Source organism: Anomalospiza imberbis, chromosome 3 (genome assembly GCF_031753505.1).
Source record: "Anomalospiza imberbis isolate Cuckoo-Finch-1a 21T00152 chromosome 3, ASM3175350v1, whole genome shotgun sequence".
Classification (NCBI taxonomy): Eukaryota; Metazoa; Chordata; class Aves; order Passeriformes; family Viduidae; genus Anomalospiza; species Anomalospiza imberbis.
The window spans coordinates 63,786,706-63,808,917 of NC_089683.1; the positions used below are offsets into that span (position 1 = coordinate 63,786,706).

The following is a 22,212-nucleotide window of genomic DNA, read 5'->3' on the forward strand; positions in this document are numbered from 1 at the left end:
ATTCACACAACAATTTCTCTTCTCCTGCTGATGTTTTTTGGCACACCACCTGCTGTGCAGGGGCCTGGCAGCAACTTGCACCCATCCACTGCTGATGCTCCCACCCCCTTCAGACCAGAACCAATTTGTCGGGATAACGAAAGATGTCTGAGTGGGTGCTTAAGTAGAAAGTTACGGACATTTTTGTATAAAGCTAAGGACTACTCAGTGTCCCTGCTTCCCAGCACACATCCTTGGTTGACTTTATGCATGTGTGTGTCTTGATTCCCTGTGGTCATGTGTCTGAGACAGGCACATTGGTGTTCAGTGGAGACAAGGTGACAATGTCTCCGGGTATAAAAAGGTTTGCATGATTTTAGGTTTCCAGCAAAGTTTTCCAGTGAAACCTTAGGTGTCTGTGGACTTGGAGCTACCAGAGTACCTTGCAGATGTCACATACTTGAATTTAAATACTCCCATGCCACTGAAGTTTCCTGCAACACAGTTATTTCTATGTTTGTATCTTGACTTCTGTGTGAACTGCTTCAGGGTGCTGAAGTCCTGACGAATTGTGGTGAATGTCTTCAGCAACTGTTGACTTTGGTTTTTTTCCCCTAAGAAAACTGAAAGCAGATTTCCAAGAAAATCATACTGTGCTCCAAAATAGAATTTTATAAAGGAAGCTTTTTAGAACATGAGCTGCAGAGATGGACCAAGGCCTCTTGACTAATAAATACCTGGCAGTAATATGTCTTCTATTACCAATAAGTATGCATAGTATGCATATACAATTACATGGTACATACCATTGTCCTCTCTGGAGAAGAGCTTTAAGCATGGCAAGGTGGCAGCAAAACCCTTAGTGTCATTCAGCTTTCGGTGGTTGTGCAGGAAGAAAGTCCAAAAAGGAACAAGGTCATGGGCATAATGCTCTATATTTGTGAAAATGCTGTACTGGAAAATGCTCAGGTCTGACTCTAAGCATTTCTCTGAAAGGAGTTTTGATCTGGATCTGATCTGAAAAGACTCAGGAGAGCATTTGTAGGTCGAACAACTCGCTCTCTAGGTTACCAGGCTGATATTTGAGTCACTCAGGTGCTCTGGCAGAGATAAGCATAATCTGCAATGACATCTAGGCTACACCAGAAGATAATGCTGCTTCTGGTGTATTACTCAAAATGTGTGCAAGCAGACTGGTTTTGGCTGCTTAAATACGCACTGCAGTGCATTTGTGGCTAAAGCTGTACTCAGAGTGGCAGAACTAAACTGAACCACCACCCTTAGGAAAACTTTATTAGAATAATTTCACATTAGGCAGTTTATGTAACTAGATGTTAAAAACACTGCTTTCCAGAAAAACTGTCAAGCAGTTATCCTCAAATAACCCATTTGACTTATTTTTAAACGAGAGGTACCTGGAAATACTGACCATACAGAATCCTGGAAATTGTTGCACTGGAGCAACTCTTCAACTTGCTCTTGACTTTCTTTGAGAATGCCATTTCAGATCAAAATGCTGAAGATATCTTGCATTGAAAATCAAATCATTGGGAGATCTAAACTGGTACGGGTTTTGCTGCCGATAGAAAAGGCAGATCACATGAATTTTGCAAAATTACTGACTTCGCCAGTTTCCAAAAGAAACACGTTGTGCTTTTTTTAAGTCTTTGAAAGCATGATTCCTATCATGATATCAGACAAAAGATTTTCAAGTAATTCTGAACATAACTTATGCTGTAGACTGTGGAACAAACTTTTAGGACTGTTTTATATACTAAGTGGAGATATACAAAGATATCATTAAGCTTTAGTGTTTTGGTATCAAGCTGTAAGGCCAGTCCTGTGACAATCACGTGGTGTCATCTTAACAAAGGCTCTACAACTGTTTAAACATGCTTAATATTTTGTGCTGTCAGAATAGAGGAGAATCTCAGCCAATTTATAAAACATCCAACTAATTTAAAATAAAACCACTAAGTATCAGTGCCAGTCTAATAAATTTTCAGTATGTAAAAACTTCCTGCACTACTTCTTGTTCTTTCCTTCAAGTGTTTTTTTTTTTTTTTTTTTGGGGCAAAGATTTACGCAGGAATGAATGGTGAAAGTGGCATTACTGTCATCAAGTGAAATCCCTTGGAGCAGAAAGAATACCTCCAGCAAAGCTTTGGAGGGAACATGAGAAACAAGCAAAACACAACATGCATTTTCAAAATTCATTCCAATAAGAGAGGCACATAAAATATAGTGTTGCATATATTTCAATCCTTGCTTTGCTCATGCTCCTAGCAAAACAAACAAAACTAAAAAAAACTATGCTCACAAGAGAAATAGCTGCAAAGTTTAAGATGTCACCAGCCCCCACAAGAGGTTATACAGACCTGCACCTCAGCACCTTCAAAGCTTAGTTAAAACTCCTTCGAAAAGCACATTTATTTCCAGTCACTGGACTTTGTAAGGAAACAGCTGAGTGAGTGTGAGTGCACACACTCCATCAGCTACTCTAACAGTCCCAGCTGAAGACATGCACAGGTGACATCTTAAATTGTGTCAGTTAGTTTTGCCTGGAGCTCATCCAACCTCTCTTCAAGTTTCCACCATGCTCTCAGATCGTATGAAGATGGAAACTAAATTAGCCAAGCTACACTTCCGCTGATTTCCCAGCATTATCGCAGGCAGGTGACAGCTACTGATAGCTCTTATGCTGTTCTCAAAATTTTCTGATTCTTCCTACTTCCCCAGAATTACTTTCTGTTTTGGAATGACTGGTGCTCCTGGCTGACCTGCAAACTTCCTTCAGACCCATAGCTGGCAAGATCACAAATGCATCGCAGAGGAGTGCTGATTGTACTACTGTTTATAGAAATAGCTAATTCCTCCACCCAGCTTTCTATTATTGTATCAAGTGCTTCAGGAACTACGTCTCATGTCCAGGCCATTTGTGGAAATTATTTCCTTAACAAATGTGTTGTCCCATGCATGGGAAGAAATGTTAGTATTTGATTTTCTCTGGGGAAAAAAATATATTACAAAGTCAACGGTGCTTGTATATAACCTGAAGTGAAAACCCTACACAATTCTGAGGTCAGTAGATACTGGATTAAACTTTGCACTGGAGGCAAATTCTTAGATATACATCCTTGTTCCTGTTCCTCTCCTGCTTTCAGAATCAGAGAGAAAATGAAACTCAACTGCCTCAGGCAGTACACAAACCACATTCTCCTGTGTTGCAGATTTATTTTAATTCCAAGTTTCTCTGTCTCTTTCTACATGGTGTTCCCAGAAACCCTGAGCACTTTTATTAGTATTTTTAAGATAATTCTTAAGTAAGAGAGACATAAATGTCTCTTCATAGTCCTGTCTTGGCTCCAACTCAGCACTGGTTTTTACTAAATTTTCAAGGCTGAGCCCTTCAGTGCTTAAAGAGCTGTCGTGAGCTTGCACAGAGAGCTACTTCCTGTCTGGGACAGGTTGGTACCCTCTGTACCAAAACTGGCATCTCAGACAATTACAAAGCACTCGGTATCTGCCAGCATACTCAGGCTATTCTGTGAACCCAGACAATGCAGTCTCTTGCAGCAAAATAGAAGGAGAAGAAAAATCAGCTGTAGTTACCTGGCAACTCACAGCCGTCTGGTCTCAGCCCTCTGGCAGAAGGCATAGGTCTCTGCTCCCCTTCTTTCTACCTGAGGAGCATAGGGGTGCAGGCACTTCCCAGCTCAGATCTGGAAGCAGAAAAGCTGCACCAGAGTGGCAGAGCACTGGAGCTAGTAAGCTGTGCTGAGTTCCTGCTCTGCTCCTCCACTCCAACTGGCTTGGACCCAGACAGCTCAAGTTTCTCTGTATATCACTTCCCTGCTCTCCAGCTTCTGGGGCCAGCACAAGCAGAGGCAGCCCAGATCTGTTTGCACACAGGATCTAAGTTGTTTTCCTGTTGCGCAAAGCAGAGCAAAACAAGACGAAAGGGGCAGCAGCTGGAACTACACAGCTTTGTAGAGATTCCATAACAATGCACGCATTTGCTGGATCTGTAAATGAGGAGACACTTTTCAAACATTTTGCACTTGTAAAAGGATGCTAAGGGAAATTCACCTATCCTGCAACTTTAAGAACTGCAGCTGTGGAGTGTAAGCACAGAGCAGTAAGTAATTTGCTTACCCACGGCTGCTTTCCTCATGCAGCCTACTGGAGGGTACATTTCTACCTGATAAAAAGAATTGGCAGTAAGCTAGGAAACAATTGAAAGGGCTTCTTTCTTCTCCTCCCCTGCCACCTTCTGCCTGGAGAGATTTAGAGAAAGTAGGACTTCTATGAGGAAAAGAATCACAGCCTGAAGCTGCTGTACTAACTTCCGGTTAGCACTGCATGAAAGCATTCAGGGAGCCTTCACCCACTTGCTTCACAAGTCTAGAGGACAAGAAAACGAAAGCTGTTAAAGGTACCCTGTGACCCTGTGACCCTGCCACAGATGAATGAGGTACCTTTAACATTAATGGCTTTTTGTGCACAATCTGGTCAATCCAAAGGCCAGTCATTCTTCTACTGAATCATGCTGCAAAATTATTTCTATCTCAGCTGTGCTTTCTGAACAGTTGCCTAAATATGCTCCTTGGAGTAATTCAGTTTGCTTTCATTTCAGATTGCAAATAAAAAGAGAAACCAAAGCAGTAAGAATAACACAAATTTAAGTATGTGCTTTTATTTTATACTTTCATGGCACATTTTCATTTGTAAACATTAAATTGCCAGTCCTCTTCTTCATATGTTGAAAATAGCCACCAGACATTTGAGAGAATTACCTGAGATTAAAAAAAAAAATGAACAAAGAAAGAGAAAAAGATCTGGCATCTTTTACATTACTCACATACAGTACCATTTTAGGAAGACTTACAAAAGGAAATGTTTTTTAAAAAAGGACAGTTTTCTTTTGACTATAAAGATATAGAAAATACATCAAAACGCCTTGGAATGATCAGCCTTATTAAGAGTATGTGGCAAATCAAACAATTGTTTGATTGATCAAACTGTTTGAAGCAATTCCATGAACACATAGCTGAAACACTGCATCAGTCCTGCAGCAGCATGATATCCACGTTGTCATGAACGCCTTGTAAAAGCAGCTCTCCTTGGTAAGTGACGATCTTCCGTCGTTTTGCCGCCTTAAGCGTTCCCACCAGGGCTTCAAAGAGGTTGGCACACTTCTCATCAGCAAACAGCACACCAAATTTCACGCTCACTTGTCCATCAGCATCTAAATAAAAGACATAATATAGATTTCCTTCAAGTTAGGAGATTATCGGGAAGATAAGGTGACACAGAGAACATTGAAAGCAAACCCCACAGTGTTTCCCAGTTTATTTGGGATAATACTATGAATGCTGATGATAAACAGTAGGCAGAACTCCTGCCTAATCTAACTTTGCCTTTCCTTCCAGAGACTTGTATCAAGGACCATATATCTGCTCTGTTTACTTTTATTGATGACTTCCTGAAACCTATGACAAGCAGAGGCTATTGAACCTCTTCACAGTGTTTGGAGGAAATTAGTTTTAAATAATTAAAATTCTAGAATATCTCAAATTGAGGGAGACCTATAAGGATTAAGTCCAACACCCTGCTCCTCCAACCTAAATCTAAACCATACATTAAAATATTTTTTTCACAATTTTTTCACTCATTAATCATTAAGGGTCACATTGAAAAGGCTGCAATGTGAATTTTCACACAAAGAAAAAATCTAAAAAGATATGTTAAAGGTGTGTTATTCCTAAAAAGCAGATTCAGTCATACAAAATGCAAAATGTACATATGCATTCAGGTTTTGAAAAACAAGTGGAACTGAACAAATGGCACCAGAACTGACATACAGGAGCAGGTAGCACATCCACAAAGTGTATAAATATTTGTAAAGAATTAGGAGTTTTAGCAATGAAAAACAATCCTAAGAGAAAATAGTACCTTCTAAGCAAATTTAAGGAAGTTTGGAACTACATATATAACTCCTGGATTAGTTTTAGGCATATGGACCAATTTCTTCCAAACAATAAGATCATTAACAGAATTGAAATGCATGTATTCTGAATAAAGAAGTTACCAAGGAAGGAGGTGGAAGGAGAAGGTGCAACTTTCTTGTGGTGACTGTAGCAAGTATTGAAAGCCTAAAGAAAAGGTGACTCTTGCAGCCGATTCAGGATTCAGGGAGCAGGATTTCAGGCATACAACCCCTCTGCTGCAGAAGCTTAAATGTTTAACTTTATAACAGAACTACTTTAAAGGATGGAATACAGGCAGTACCTTACAGTCCAACATGAAGTGCATATGCAGGTTTTCAGGTTACCTACTTATTAGAATTTGCCAAGTTCTTAGTTTGATGTAACATGACTACATCTGTATGACATGCATGCATGGTGGCATGTATGTATGTACACGCACCTATAATGTGACCACATCCATACAGAGCTACTACAACACTTACTTTTGGTTCCCAGCCGCCGAATCTCCTCCACTAAGAGGCTAATTTCATGTTCCACATTCATTGTGGTCTAAAATGAAAAAAAAAAAGTAGATAGTTATTAGGAATCCTGTAAATCCTTTGCACCGTTCTGGCATGTTCTCAATTCTTTAGGAATGTCACAACACCTCATAAATCCCAGTAGCTTGGAGATGCATGTCTACAGGATAATCTAGGATTTTAGTCTTGAACAGAGAAAGAGCCTCTGCACCTCTGCATTTGAAGGGAAGAGAAGTTACAATCTTGTTACATTCTATACACAAATATAAGGAGCCAATTTCAAAATATGACAGATGTGGAAAGGTCAAGGAAGAGGAGAGCTGTTTGTTTTAAGGAATGAGCTTAAGCTGCCACACAATCAGAGCAAATCACTAACATCACACGTCTTCAGGGGCTTTGCAACTTTCCATCAGTGGCCTCAATTAAAATGGAACATCTACCTTTAAATTTCTCTCTGGGATATGTGGTAGATTTGGTTTCTTAAACCACACCACAGCTTTCTACATATACTGGGAAGATATTGCAGACACGTATTGCTGGTTACAGACACACATAGTGTCTGAAAGGACAGCAGCTCCTGCATACCTGCTACTGAAAGCAGAACTGATCCAAACTATGCAAGTGACCTAAGGCAGTCAACATTTTTGCCATTCAAAATGATCCCGAGAATCTACTACACTGCCAAACCTATCTGGGGTACCTCTTTGTCGTGAAATGCAGCAATTTGCACCAATGTGTACCAATGCCTCACAAGAGTTTAGCCATATGTGGCACAGCATTTGGCGGCACCACAGTCACACACAACACTACCTGGCTACAAAGCGCCCAAGGTTAACAACTGCAGACGCCTGAACGGTGTCTTATGGCCTTCCCTGTGCAAAGCAGCATCAGCACAATGAAACCTTTAGCTGCTGAACTCAAGCAAAATCTTGCATTGAGGTAAGCACAAGAAACTGGGCATCACAGATAAAGCAAAGCATCAAATGCAGCTTCCACCAGTGCCAACAATGCAGCCTGGAACAAAAGCCACTGAGAGTTTCTGCAGCTGAGCACTAGCTAAAAACGGCTCAGTGATCACCGAGACCCACTCTGAATTTCAAGAAACTGGGATTTTTGCACTAGTATGAAAGTGGAGTTAAAAAATAGACATTTGAATGCATCACAAACTCTTCCTAAGCTAAAAACTTCCCGTCCTTTTTTTATTAAAATAGGTAAGGGTGACATAGCTCTACTTCCTGACCCCTTATGATTTACACAAGAGTCAAAAACGCCTTTGCAGCAGAATCTGATTCTTGGATCCAAAATTCACATGCAAAAAAATTATTCTTTTTAACATGCAAAACTCAGCAAGCTTAATTATCAGCATGGGTTCTGGTCAAAACCCCAGGCAAACCACAAGTTCATCCCTAGTGCACGGTAACAGCAGCGCTGCAGTGGGCATCAGCCGCAGACCGACAGGTGACATTGAAAGGAGAGGTGCTGCCCTGGGACCCCCGCTGCAAAGGGCAGGGCAGCAAGGCCGCACAGCTGCAACTGCCTTAGGTGAACTCCACAAACTTCCGGATTTTGTCGGGCTCCGCACTCAACAGATCAAGTCGGCAAGGAAAACATGACCCATCTCTTAGAAAGCTTACACTCCTTTTATTTGTCAGACTGCCAGTTTTGATATTGGTCATCACAGTGGCATAATTATCTTCTCTTTTTAAAGACGTTCTTCTCACGTTAAAGGCTATTTTTTACTTCCAGCTGTTTAAATTCACGTTGATTTCTAATTATTTTCATACATATACATCATCAATATAAACAGCATTATTTAGAATAAAAAAAAATTAAATTCTACATTATTAGGCAAGACTTTTGAGATCAGAGAAGCGTGGCTGAGCAAGGAGTAGGAATGCTCGGTATCTCAAAGCTTATATATTTGCTTTATACTGTAGATGCTCAACACACCAACTATCAAAGGTGCACGCCAGCTATTAGACTCTGGTACTCCTGACGCCAATACACTGCTGCAAGGCAGTACGTGGTATGGAAATTAAACTTCTCCTGATTTGGCAGAAGCGCGCCGAACGCTGCGAGCACACACACGCACAGACGCATCGGTCACCCACGGCGCCGACCTGTCCCCTGGCAGGCACTGATGGCCCCTGCGCCCATCCGCGCTGGGAGGCAGAGCGCGGCTCCCTTCCCACATCCCGGCGGGATCCGGCTCCCGCCGCCGCCTGCGCAGGGAGCACCGGGAAGCGGGCCCCGCCCGGGCGAGCGGCAGCTACCCCCGGCGCGGAGGGAGGCAAGGACGGCTCCCTGGGCCGGAGGGAGGGAAGGAAGGACGTACGGTCGGAGGAACGGACGGCTGTCCCGAGCCGATCCCACCCGCCAGCACTCACCCGCTGCCGCTGCTGTGGCCGCTCGGAGCCGGCGGAGCCGTGGGGCAGCGCCGGGCGGGGCCGGGGCCGGCGAGGGGCGGGCGGAGGCGGCTCTGCCCCCGCCGGCGCCGCGCCGCCTCCCGCGCTGAGCTCCCACCGCCCCGGAGCGGCGCTCCCGGCCATCTTGGCTGTGTCCGGGCGGGACACGCGGGAGCGGAGTGCTGCTGCCCTCCTGCCCTGCCGGGACCCCTCTCCCCGTGCCGTGCCTAAATTCTTCCCGCGGCACGGGCGTTACTGAGTTTGCCACGTAAAACGCCTTCCAAGGCCAGCCCTTCAGCAGCTCCCTCTTCCTGTGGGTCAGCTTTCTGTAATTTACCGTCTTGCTTCAGTCACTCTCCATCACCGTCCCATGCCCCATCTCCGCTGGCTTCCCCGGGTGATATCATGCCACATTCCTTAAGCCCCCCACATTTATTTTCTCCTAGAAAACTAGTTCTCCTTCCAAAGAAAATGAACGAGCTAAGTTAACACCATTTACCGTCTATAAAGTTGTGATGCAGTGTGTCTGTGTTTCCGTTCAGCACCCATATCATCGCACCCTACGCTGCAGAAAGAATGCAACTTAATGTTTTCTGTCTTGTATCGTGGCATTCACTACTACTCTTGTCTCTCTTCACCTCATAGAAACGTTTACGTCCTCTCTCAAGGACTCGGGCATTTAAGCTGAGAGCTGCATTAACTTCTACAAAGCAATGAAGCTGCCGCCAGCCCCCCAGAGTCAAGGTTCGTACCAAGGCTCTCCCAAAAATTCTCACTGCCACAGCTGAAGGCATTGCCGTTGCCAGATATCTCTCCCGCCTCCTCACCAGGCATGACTGCCCTAAAGCAGAGGTGAGAAAAGAAACTATTTCCAGCCCTTGCAACTCACAGTTTTCGTGCACTAGTTTCTGAAGGTGAGGCTGAGATTCTTTCTCAGACTGTGAGCTGTGCCAGTGGGGGCCAGTGCCCTGTTATATTCTCCAACCCCAGGTGTGAGTAGGAATAAATAGCTGATAGCACCTCAAACCACTGCAGCAAGCTCTGCTAGGGCTCAAACCTGCAGCTAGATAAATTGATTTGCAAGGGATATTTTGGATGGTGTTTTCATGAAAAGATTAACTTTTCCATTGAATTATCACTATTGATCGAGCAGTTACAGAATCTTTGATAGTTAAAAAAACCCAAAACCATACTGCTTTCTGGTTTCGATATGCTATCAAGATATTTTCTGGAACAGATTAGATATTATGATGATTTTACATCAGTAAGAGGTGCTCTTTGCAAAAAAGAAAGCTTGATATTAAGGAAAACAAGATTAAAAAGGGCTACATTCCTAAGTTGCTAAGGAAATAAATAAAATTTAAATCTATCTGAATTGACTCAAAAGACATTGAAAATTCCCAGGAGAATGTAGTATCTGAAGAGCACTGATGCTCTGTGCTTATGATGCCATATGTGTGTACTGCTTTTCTAAGGTCTTTGTTATATTGGCTAACAAAATGCTAAATGCTACAGTAAAAAAGGGTAGTTTTTTTAAGGTAGATCTGAGATAAAGCTTTTAAAAGTGAATCTGATCAGCATGTTACCAAATACATCAAAGATTCCAGTTATTTAGCAGTATAGAATGAAAGTGCTTATCTTCTGATTTTATTGTTAACTACATGCTTTCAGTTGAACATAACCTAGATTTCTTAATCATCAAAAAAACTCATTAAATTTGCACAAATAATGTAGGCCTTTGCATAATGTGATTGATATTATGGATAATTTGTTTGATCAAGTAATAGTTTGTGACTTTTCAGACTAAAGGCATTATTATTATTATGCTAATGATGAAATCTGTGTTAAAAATTTTTTTCAGTTTTGACTCATAGACCCTAATTTATAAGAGACATCAACTGTGTATCTGAGAAAGATGAAGAAAACTCTATAATTCCTCATCTTATTTTCTTTTAACACATTTTTTTTGAGTAAGCCTAATATATTTGCTTTTATTCTGTCTTTTGAAAATGAAGTGTTATTCCCAAGTATTTGTCTCCAGGCATGAGGAGATTATTGAAACACTTTTGTTATTATTACTTTCATGGCCCTTCCTAGTCATGTAATGTTAAAACAGGTTAATAAGAAGTCAAAACCATCTGTTACCATGACAATTAAGGTAACAGATACTGCCAAAGTACAAAAATTAGCTGGGCAGCATCAGAACTCAATGACTGATTATGTTATTACAGGGGCAGCAGCAGTGAGTAGGAAACATGATAATTATGGAGATGGTGATTTCCCATCACTCTATTTCCACAAATTGATGCTGTTTTAAAAAAGAAAGAAGTGCAAAATTGTCCTTTACAAGCTCACAGGACAGACATGGAAATATTGCTCATACATATTTCATATAACTGGTGAAGGTCATCATCAGACTCATAATTCATTATGCATTTTAGCTGTGTAAGAGTGCTCCCTAAAACTCATGAGATTCTGCCTTAAAACAGACTATTCTGATTTGACCTCCCTTGGCATCTCTCTTCATTGTTACTGTTCCCCCAGATGCCCACGAAGGCAGCCAAACAGAGGAATTATGCATGACGTAAAAAACATCGCTTGAGAGCAACACAGTAGACATACTGCATCTGATCAAACCATCAATTTAACTGGACATTTTGCCTCCAGCAGGGACCAAGAGAAGGCATTTGGGAAACAGTGTAATCAATGAAAACTATCAGTTTTTCTCCTGGCTCCTGGCACTCATTGGAGCAAGTAATTATTCTATCTTCTCCTTCCTCCACCACAGTCCCTAATTTAATCTCATACAAGATGAACGTGTCTCCATGTTGCTGATCCTTCTTGTTTCTCTTTATAATTTTTCAAATAATTCTGTGTTAGTTTCTGGGACTGAAGTAGCAGAACTGTCAGTATTATTCAGCATGTAGGACAAAAGATGTAAGAATGTTTTCTGTTTTGTTCTCACTCCCAATAATAAAAGTTCCCAACATTTTACTTGACTTTTTTAAAATATCTAAGCGCTATGCACAATGGTTTCAAAAACTATTTCCAAAGTGGTAGTAATTAATTGTTCTGTTACAAATAATTAGGATTACTCTCCCCCCAGTACACTACTTTCCATTTTTCAGTACCATCAGGTATTTTACTGTGTAATTTAAAATAGGATCACACAAACTTCATCACCTCTTTTCCCATGTCTTCAATGACAGCTTTGAACAGCAGAGAAGGTCCAAACAGAAATAGTATTAAGAGCGCACTAGTAATTAGTAACCTCTCTCAGTCACGACTATCAGTTCACTACCAGCTTTACCTCTTTGTCTCCTTCTACCTTTCAGCTGTTCATTGATTCTGAATGGAATCTGAATAGCTTCTCACCCCATGAGAAATTAGCTTTATAAAAGTACTTAATGTTTAATGTAAACATGTGGTAAACATATTTATTGTTACAGGTTCTCCAGAGACAGGTGTGTAACACCATTAGGGCCAAGCCTGAAAAATTTAGGGGAAAGTGACAATGTCATTTGCTAGGTAATGGCTGTCTATATTGTTTTCCAGCATATATTAACTAGATAGTGTCACTTTACTACTATATGTTGATAATCCATGCTGTTCTTGTTTTGTATAATAATTTTCTTTTTAATTTTTGTTGTATTATATGTGCTTATATGCAGGCAGGCATATGCATCACATGTGCATATACAGTATTTTGTGTTGAGATCCTCCCCAGCTAAAAACCGTTGAACTGACACCATGATTGCAGATTTTACTGTTAGATGAGAACATCTTAACAGCCTTCTTACATAATCCAGGTCTTACTTTCATCTTACAACACATTTTTGTTTGACATGTTCATTTAGTAGAGACATCAATTCCTGCTGCATGTGCCTGTGTCCCATCCCCTTGCTTTAACACCAGTAACTTGTACCTGTTTAAAGTGCCAAATTCTCCTTACTGTCTCCAAAGCTGGATGGAAACTGTGGTGCTGTGATTCAAACAGGAGTGTGTGGATGTGTCTTGTCTTAGCCCAGCCCCATCAGGTATCTGTGCCATCAACCTGCCTTGAATCACTTCTCACCATGGATGTGTTGCATCCATTGCACAGGTGTGCTGTAGGGTTATGACTCAAAAGCCACATCAGCCCAGACTATAATTGGTCTTAAAAGTCTTCATATGATTTAAAGATTTCAAATGGTAGAAGATCTACTGCATTCCTTATTCCTGTGGACTTTGTAACCCCACAGAAAATGTAAGATACCTGTTTCTAGAACATGACAGGGTACAATGAGAAATTAAAATTCAAGTCAATGCTGTTGTAGAAAGCTGAGGGCAATAAGTAATACTCAGAGAGTATGGATGTCGGAGTCCAGAACATCCCTTTGGCTGCCCTGGATGCCTTGAGACCCTGGCAGGGGGCTCAGGGACCTTGGCAGCAAGTCAAAAACACCTGTGGCTTTGATTTTAGCCCATGGGAGAGGCTGCCAACCTTATATGAGGAATTACAAGACAAAAGGGCTCGAGTAGTGTAATAAGGGAATTGACACAGGGTGAAAAAGTAGAATTTTGGGGTTTTTTAGAATGTAATTCAGGGATACAATATGGAGGAATCTGTGCATGCCCTAGCCTTTTCTTCCTTCTTCTTGTCCTCCATGTCTCGGTGTGGTGGTGACACTTTTCTATTGGTCTAGGATAGGGACACACTGTCCAACATAGATTTTAGGTATTGGTACAGGAACTGTAAACATGGTACATGTAATTCTGAGTATATAATGTGGGAGACGCCCGGGGCTCGCGGCAGACTGCCATGGCTTGTGTACTAGCTGGAACTCGATGGGTCAGAAAGAAAATATTTTAGATAAGAATAAATAAACAACCTTGAAAACTCAGCTTCACACCTCCCAGATGTCTTCTTTGGCTGCTGGTCTAGGGAAAAAAGACTTTCACACTGTTGGGGTCTTGCCAACCCGACCCCGACATATGGATATCAGGGGCAGTCAGAAGAATGGCTGTATTTTTTGAGACAAGCCAATCAATGAGGAAAACAGCACTCCATATCCAAAGCATCTTCATAGTTTTTGGTCCAATCATGGTCTTCCTTGACCACTCTCTCTGTCTTAAGTCAGCAATTGTTTCAAGGGAGAAAGTAATTTAGCCAAAATGAAAAGCATAGTGATGCTCTGGAAAACTTTCCATGAATTTGCATGTAGAGCCACATTTAAAAATATTAATTATATGGGTGCTTAGCTTTACTCTTCATATAATGACCAAAAAAGACCAAACCAGAAGACAACAATAGAAAAAAAGCTCAACACTTTCTCTTTTTTACTTTCTCAGTGAGTTGAAAAAGTAACTTAGCAAAACAAACATTTCTTTTAATGTAAAAGCAAATATGCCAGACCAGCCTCAGATCAAGAGAAACTACAAATACTGTGGCAGCTACTCGCCACGGCCACAAGCGGATGGAATGCTCCGACTAGCACTGCTCGCATAAGGCCGGGTGGCCACCACGAGAGTGGGCACTCCAGGGGAATGGCTCCGGCCTCCCTGGTAGTGCTGAGTGCTGCGGCGTGGGTCACACAGATAGCCGAAACGCGCTGGGAGGAGACGAAGAGATGAAGGAACGAACAGTCGCCTGTGTGCCCAAAGAGTCTTTATTCCCCCAGATGGGGCAGGAACAAAGGTCTACTCAGGGTGGGAGCAGGGATGAGTGTCAGTCAAATCAAGGGTTACAGCAACTTAAATAGGGAGTGGGCAGAAAAGGGTGTAAACCTGTCTCGTCCAATGGGGGTAAACCATAAGGGGGTTACATAAATCATAACAACAATGACAGCGTGACAGGGCTGGGTACAAAATCAGAGAACAAATAGACAAGCTGAACTGGGGTGATCGACACAGAAACTTCTGGAAGAAACTGGGGGTGGTTACAGGATTGATAGCTGGAGGAGTGTTGACAAACTCTGAGTGGCAGAACCAAACAAGGAAAGAGCAGGGAGGAGTGAGGAGATTGAAAGCTATCTTGGGGAGCCAAGTGGCGGGAACTTTTGGGGTAAACAACTTGGATCAAACCAATTATGAGGGAAAGAAATGGGAGGATACAAGGAACATTGTAACCTAAGTAACATTAATAAAATAACTATCTTAATCTAACTTTTATGAACATAAAAACACACCACAACAAAATACAAACACAATGACTGCTGACAGTGTTGGTTCTTGAATGAGCACTTCAGTTGAGGTAGATGGAATGATTCACTTAAGCTCACCGATGTCTGTCCAGGAGAGAGGATTTATTTCAGGAATGGCCTCAGTATGTCAAAGTCTTATTATTCACTAGGTGTCTCAAACAATATAATGCTGCTGCTTCCTAAATTTAGCATGTAAACCTTTACTGCAGTGGAATAGAAAAGAGGAGTATTTAAAATCTTGAAGTAAATCACTGAAATTACTTGCTCCACCCCTAAGCCAAGAGTAAACCTCTGCATGAAATGTCAGAAAGATGCTGTATCAATACAAGCTAAAAGACAAGGCTCATAACATTAGTTATACAGCAAACCATGTGTCTGAGAGCATTTACTTGAAAACTGTAAGATTGACTCCAAAGCCTTTCTCAACAGGCACAAAGTCAAAATTAGTCAGGGGGCGATGCTTTTCTGCACAAAAGGATGTGAAGGAAAGAGGATGTGCATGAATGTTTTGAGAGAGCAGTGCATCAGTGTTTGGAGACAGTTTACAAAGAGAAAAAAAATGTATAAATAGCTGGTTTTATATAATGTGTTTTAGATTGTTCTTTGTTACAAGAGCTGAATATTTGAGAGAGAGTCACATGAAGACTAAATACTTTCTCATATTCCTGGTGTCAAAAAATCTCATGTGGCAAGGAAACAGCAGCACATCTCCTGATCTCCAGACAGCATGGGAACAGTTGAATTATTCAGACCCTCTGTCCTCTTGTTTGGTATGCATCATGAAAAAAATCATCTCCCTTTCTCCTTTCCCTCTACATATATACATACACATACCGATATTTTGGGGAGTTTTTCAGAAAACCAAAAATACAGGCTTTCCATAAAAGATGTCAAATAATGGCAGCAGAGATTACAGTTACATTAATATGGAATTACTATTCACATTCATATCAAATACGGTTGTAGATGTAATACCTTTATTTATTGATTTCATACAAATTTCCTTCCTAAAGCTCAGGCATTTATCATGAGTCATGGCAGAAGTATATCAAATCTTTTCCTGAAGGAAATTTATTGAAATTGAACTATGGATTTGCATTTGTCAGACTGCATTTACTTAGCATATGAAATTGTGTCATGGCAAAAGTCGTCACAGTAATTTTTTTTTAATTGGTGAAATGTCAAGACCTGCTGACCATGCAGTCATGGTTCATAGAAGTTTACAGTTGGCTAACAACAGGGAAGAAGACATTCTTTATCACTGGATTCATGACAGTTAATGATCACTTAATTCAAGTTTCCCATTCATAGGCACTTTTAAGGATCAATTTTGTCTGTAATTCTGATTATCTGCATTCCAGGTTCTTAGCTGAAAAACAGTACTTATGGTGCATATCACACCATTTGAATCTGATAATATTTGCAATTGCACTGAATTTTTATTATATTTTTAAGTCACATACAGAAACACTTTATTGTTTCCTGCATATGGGGAAGTGTACTTTTTAGAATAAGATCTGTAAACAAACTGCCTTTTAGGAATTCTTTTCTGGCTTCAATATACAATGCCAGCACTGAAATCCAAATGAGGTTCAAATTCAAGTGTCATCAAATTTTATTAATTTCACTGACACTGCAGCCACAAGTCATTTGATCCTAAATAATTTGATTTCCTGCTGTGTGAAACTGCAAGAGGGGACGACAGTCAGACTCCCAGCATAGTTTCCCATGGAACACTGGCAGTGGTGTCACATATTGACCTAATAGCCTAGGAGGATTTCTGTGATGGTGAAGAAGATTAAACTGTGTGTTAATTTCAGAGAGGAGATAAATATCTACCAGGGAAGTACTATGAGAATATCAAATTAATTTACACTTTTATCTATGCCACATGGTTTGATTGCAAACGGGACAATTTTCTCTTGCATCTAACACCTAAGTTTTATGAATTTCTCATCTGCAAAGTGAATTGCAATTGTATATCCCAAGCCTCTGGGATAAGTCTTACCCTTTCTTATTTTTCCTTGAGGAAATTATGTCCAAGGATCTCTGACACGTGGCATATGCTTAGATTTAAAAATACAGTTAAGAAAAATATATTACCATTCTTTTGTTTGGTTTATAGTTATCCTATGTGATTGTGTTACATGCACATGAATAATATTTGCCTCTGAAGGTATTGTGATGTCACATTTTGAAGCCAATATTATTTGTTCTGTCACACAAATAACACAGATGGATCCCACTTCCTTTATGTTTACTGAAAGAAGCACAAAAGATGTCTTGCACACAGGCAAGTGTTTTCTCTGTGAACAGCTACAGAAAATTCTCAATGCACTTCCTCTGAATCCAAGCCCTCCTTAAGTAAGTTTACACCAACTTGTTCTTCCAGTTTCCTGCATCTGTTTTTCACAATGCATCATTCAAAAAAGCAGAGGTTTGCCACTTTGAGTGCATCATCACTATGTAGTGTATTAGGAACCAGCATATTACTCCATTGTAAACAGTTAATCTCCATTTCAATTTTAATGGAATCTTGCAAAACAATATTAGAAGACATGAAAGTAGGCTTCTGTTGATCTGCAAATTGGGCAGAATTTATGAGGGTAAGGAGGGGGCTGATGATTCCAGAATTTGTGTATCTATTGCTGCTCTAAAATCCAGAAATAACTGTAATTACAGTGCTAACAGGAAACAGAAATTGGAGGGGTAATTTTTTTTTTCTTCAAACAATCAATTGTATCACAGACCAAGCAAAGTTAAGTCAATGTTAACTAATAATTAGTTAACAGTGTTAACAAAGGCTCAGTATTAACCACTTGCATATAGCAAATAGTTATCTATAAAGACTTGGTACGTTGGTTAATTGGTTACTACAGCTCAAAATGTTTCCATCACAGAGGCAAGCAGAAGGCTTGAGACTAGTATCTCACACCAGAAGAAATGAAGGCGTTGTTTTGTTTACTCCCTTTCTGAGAAATACATATCCTTTATTTCATTACTGGGAAATAGAACTTGTATGTGTTCCCAAGTTAAAACTGACTGCACAGGCTATTTTTCTCACGGGTCAGATGTGAGGAAACAGAATCATTTCACTTCCTTCATAATCTCTATATAAAGAGAAGAGGAAAATGGGACCAGACCTATTGTTCTTACAGTTTCCTGCATCCTCTTCCACTATGCCTCATTCAAAAAAGCAGTGGTTTGCCACTTTGAGTGCATCATCTTGATTTAGTGTATTTGGATATCTAATAATATATATATATATGGCTTTTCCAGTACATTGACAATATCAGAAAAGCCCTTATTGATAAAAAGGTTTTATGTGAAAGGTAGCTTCTGAGTTTGTGGGAGGGGGTTTCATGTAAATATTGTAGCTCCACATTAAAAGTGTTCTCTTTCTTTCAAGTTAATAAGATCAAACTACACAAATAAATAATCTGACCAAAAATCTCAATAAACTATTTTTGGGTTTCCTGTTCTCAGCTGTTTTTCCTAAGTCTTCAGTCAATTGAGTGGCTAGAGTATTGTGATCAAATACAAACAAGAGAAAGGTTTTGAGTTATAGAATCATAGAAGCATTTCGGTTGAAAAAGACCTCTAAGTTCACCAAGTCCATGATTACAAAACACATTTGGTGCACTCTTGGCCACCCTAGTCCCAGGCTTTTTACCAGGGCTACAACTCTTATTGAAATGGACTGGGAAGTGGAACAAGAAATTTCTGTTCTCATTCTGTAGATGAGCTGCAGATGGAGATGTGGGGAAGAAGCATGAGCCTACTGTGTGCTCCTGGCAAGCCCTGCTTTGCTCTCCAGTGCTATTCCTCCTATCGCTACGACATCCTCTACAAATGAATTGCAGGAATCGTGCCTGAGGCTTGCCCTCACTGTCTCTCAGCCATTTGGAAGACACCTATAAAAAGAAGCACTACCCAGATATTTCCCATGAAGAAAACTCCTAGTACATCAGTCCATGGGTCAGAAGAGGACAAGGAGGCTGAGACAGTCTGCAACCTTTTGGTTCCTATTCAGGCTATGAGATCTAGGCTGCTACCTTAGCCAGGTAGCAACAGTGCTTAGGTTCTTGCAAAGAATCAGCATTTCTTTTTATTACAACTGGGTTTTGATCTACTGGGGAGTACAGAAGAGATAAGAATTCAGGACACAGCCCATCAGTCAGAGAGGTGACTGTACATTCTAATAGCTTCCTGATTTAATTATTTTCTATAAGAGAGTCAAAACTGCTCTTAGCCTAAAAGAAAAGGCACATGGAAGAGTAATGATGCAAAGTGCTGCTTTTCTTCACCTTTTATTTCATATTCCACTATAAGAGAGATATGTGCTTCATGCACTCAAGTGTATTCTCTCTCCTCTGTCAAAGAGACAAATTCTGGAAAATTACTTTGGTGGAAAACACACACAAGTTGACAGTTCAATGAAAAAATGAGTGGATAGCAAAAGATGCAATCATCTCTCTGTATTTATGCACATATAGCCATTCCATCCTGCCAGTCTATAACACACTCATTTTATGATTAATTTAAAGAACTGTAAGATCTGAATTTTTTTTTTCTAAAGGAAGAGAGAGAAATAAAGCACTTGGCAATGATTCCACTTAAACTCAGAAAATTGTAGCACTATGTAGGCTTAGCCCAAATTCTACCAAATATAGCCCCACTAAAATAACTGGAACAGAACATGATATTTCAAAAATAAAGAGATTGCATTTATTTAGAACACTTGAATGCGTGTTAATTAAGTGTATTTCCACTCTGGTCAAATAATGGGTTTAGTTCAAATAACTTTTATTGATTTTACATTACAGGACTGTCATTAGCATTTGCTAACTGAGTCAAGTTTTGATGGTAATAGCTTTTCTTCAGAAATTATTTATATACTGACAGGAAAACTACATCCTTCTCTGACATCTTGAGATTCTCAATGCAAACAGAAAAAGTTTCAGTTCTGTGTATATTTTACGTATTTTACTGTCAAATTCAAAAAATGGGGTCTGTGAGTGGTTTCTTTGTAGTACAATGAAAATGCTACTGTATTTTGAAATCAAGTTCTGCTGTCAGGTATAGCGAGGTAAGTACAAGTTATGCTCCTCAATGTGATGGAATTATCCTAGATTTTATAAGAATACATGTGAGCTGGGGATGTGTAGGTGAGGTCAATGATCAAAGGAGATGGGGATTTGGCTGTGGGGGTCTGGGTCAGCTGCTGGAAGGGCAGCCACAGCCAGGGCCAACCTTGTCCCAAGGGAGCTGCTTTCATTCCAGGTTCTGCTGCAGGGCCTGGCCAAAGCTGCGGTCCCTCTGCATTGCTGCCCTGCGTGTCCCTGGCTGTGGGCTGCTGGTGTTGACCACACAGTCCTGCCCACTGCCCACGCTAGGGCAGCAGCATGGGGCTTTTGCCAGCAAAGGTGGCCACTGCCTGTCTTGTGATCATGCATGGATCTCAGCTTCCTTTGCTAATCCCTCACAATAAAAGTGGATAAAGAGATGCAGTTGGAAATAGATCTTCAAAATAAGTCAAGATGTTCAGAAGGGAAAAAAGAGAAAAACCTAAGACAAGGGACAGAAAAAAATAGCATAAAAATTAGAAAGTGTGAAGATATGAGAGTCTGTAAAACATATTAAAGCAAAGCTATATATAGAGAGGAAGACCTTTAATTATCAGACTCCTTCCTAGAGCCACCACAGATGGAGCACACAGCATCTTAATATCCCTCCTATACCTGATTGAAACATCAGAGAAATGTCACAACAGTGTTGTTTTTAATAAATGAAGGATATTTGAAAGCAAATGGGGGTGTTTTTGCTCTGGAGGAATTTAAGAAATAAACTAGATTATCGCTATCTTTAAAAAATATAAAACACAGAGGGGATTTTATATTTTATTTATCTTAACATACAAAGAACATCACTGTGAACAAAAAATAGAATTAATTCAATTCCTTGGGAAACTGATATTAATGGAAAATAGCTAAAAGAACAGGCTGAGTCAGATTCTGACCAAGAGGGAGAATCGCTCTGTGAAATAGCAAACCCATGAATCCAGAAGAGAGAAGGTACCAAAGCACAAGGAACAGGCTGGAATACAAACCCCATGAGTATCAAAATTGTGCAGGATTGTATTGCTGTCTGTGAGGAAAAAATATGAAGAATGAAAGGATAAAGGGGGAATTTAAAGATCTTGCATAACTGATTATCACTGAAAATAGGTAAAAAATAGCAAGATGGAAATGAAAATGTAAGTGATGTAACTGTAAGGAAAAGGACAGATGCATTAATATATACAGCCAAAAGCAGGGAATATAAAAAGATGGGAGGGTTGAGTATGTGTGTAATATGGGAGAGATGTGAAATTTTGCTTTCAGCACTTCTTCCCACCTCGTAACCAATTTCTGACAAATTCAGTAATGTGCCAGAAGTTTCCTGAAGTAGCTGTTAACAACCATCCCAGATGGAGATCATTATTCAGTGGAATAATGAGGAATAATCAGGAAGGAATAATGAGGAATAATCCCATCAGGAAGGGATAACATCCTGTTTCATCATCAAGTTACACTGCACTTCCACATTCAGGGAGCAAGAGGAAAGAGTGAAAGGTAGGAGAACAATGAGAACGGCTCAAGAATCCAGGGTGACCGGAAGCTGAGTAAATAAAGGTAACGGAGGTTAAGACTGTTTTCAGACTAGCTGGGACTTCAGTAATAAAAATTCTAGAGCTTCAAAATAAAAAAGGATATTGAAGCACTACAAAGGTATTCCAAATAATTTTTAAAAAGTAATTTGAATATAGCCTTATAATACTTCAAGGCAGTTGCTATTAATATATAAATAATTTTATTAATATGTATGTTAGTGTCAAAAAGTACAAAGAAAAGTTAATCCCATCCCTCCTGACTCTACAAAATTATAGAGAATATATTTATAAAAGAGGATGTAGACATTGTTATGAATAAACTGTAAATAAATATGGCAGCAAGACCAGATGAATTTAAAGTTAAATATCGTAAGGATCTAAAAGGAGTTTTCATTTCAATAAAAGATTTATTTGATAGTTTCATGCAAGCAAGAGACATTCTTTCCTTTTGGAAGAAACAAAGATAGTTTTAAAAATCTAAAGAGA

General features: G+C 40.1%; 1 protein-coding gene and 1 long non-coding RNA gene across 2 annotated transcripts; one reads left to right on the forward strand and one right to left on the reverse strand.

Annotated features, from left to right (window-relative positions):
- Window positions 1-4,659: 4,659 nt before the first annotated feature.
- ABRACL (ABRA C-terminal like) lies at window positions 4,660-8,963 on the reverse strand. Its single transcript, XM_068184808.1, has 3 exons — window positions 8,875-8,963; window positions 6,452-6,518; window positions 4,660-5,227 (listed from the first exon to the last, which is right to left on the reverse strand). Exons 2-3 carry the CDS (start codon window positions 6,510-6,512, stop codon window positions 5,043-5,045), a joined length of 246 nt encoding a protein of 81 aa, XP_068040909.1. The 5' UTR covers window positions 6,513-6,518; window positions 8,875-8,963; the 3' UTR covers window positions 4,660-5,042.
- A 664-nt stretch (window positions 8,964-9,627) lies between these two features.
- LOC137470947 (uncharacterized) lies at window positions 9,628-18,629 on the forward strand. The gene is made up of 3 exons (XR_010997321.1): window positions 9,628-9,806; window positions 11,437-11,646; window positions 16,436-18,629. It is a non-coding gene; the product is annotated as an uncharacterized lncRNA (long non-coding RNA).
- Window positions 18,630-22,212: the final 3,583 nt, after the last annotated feature.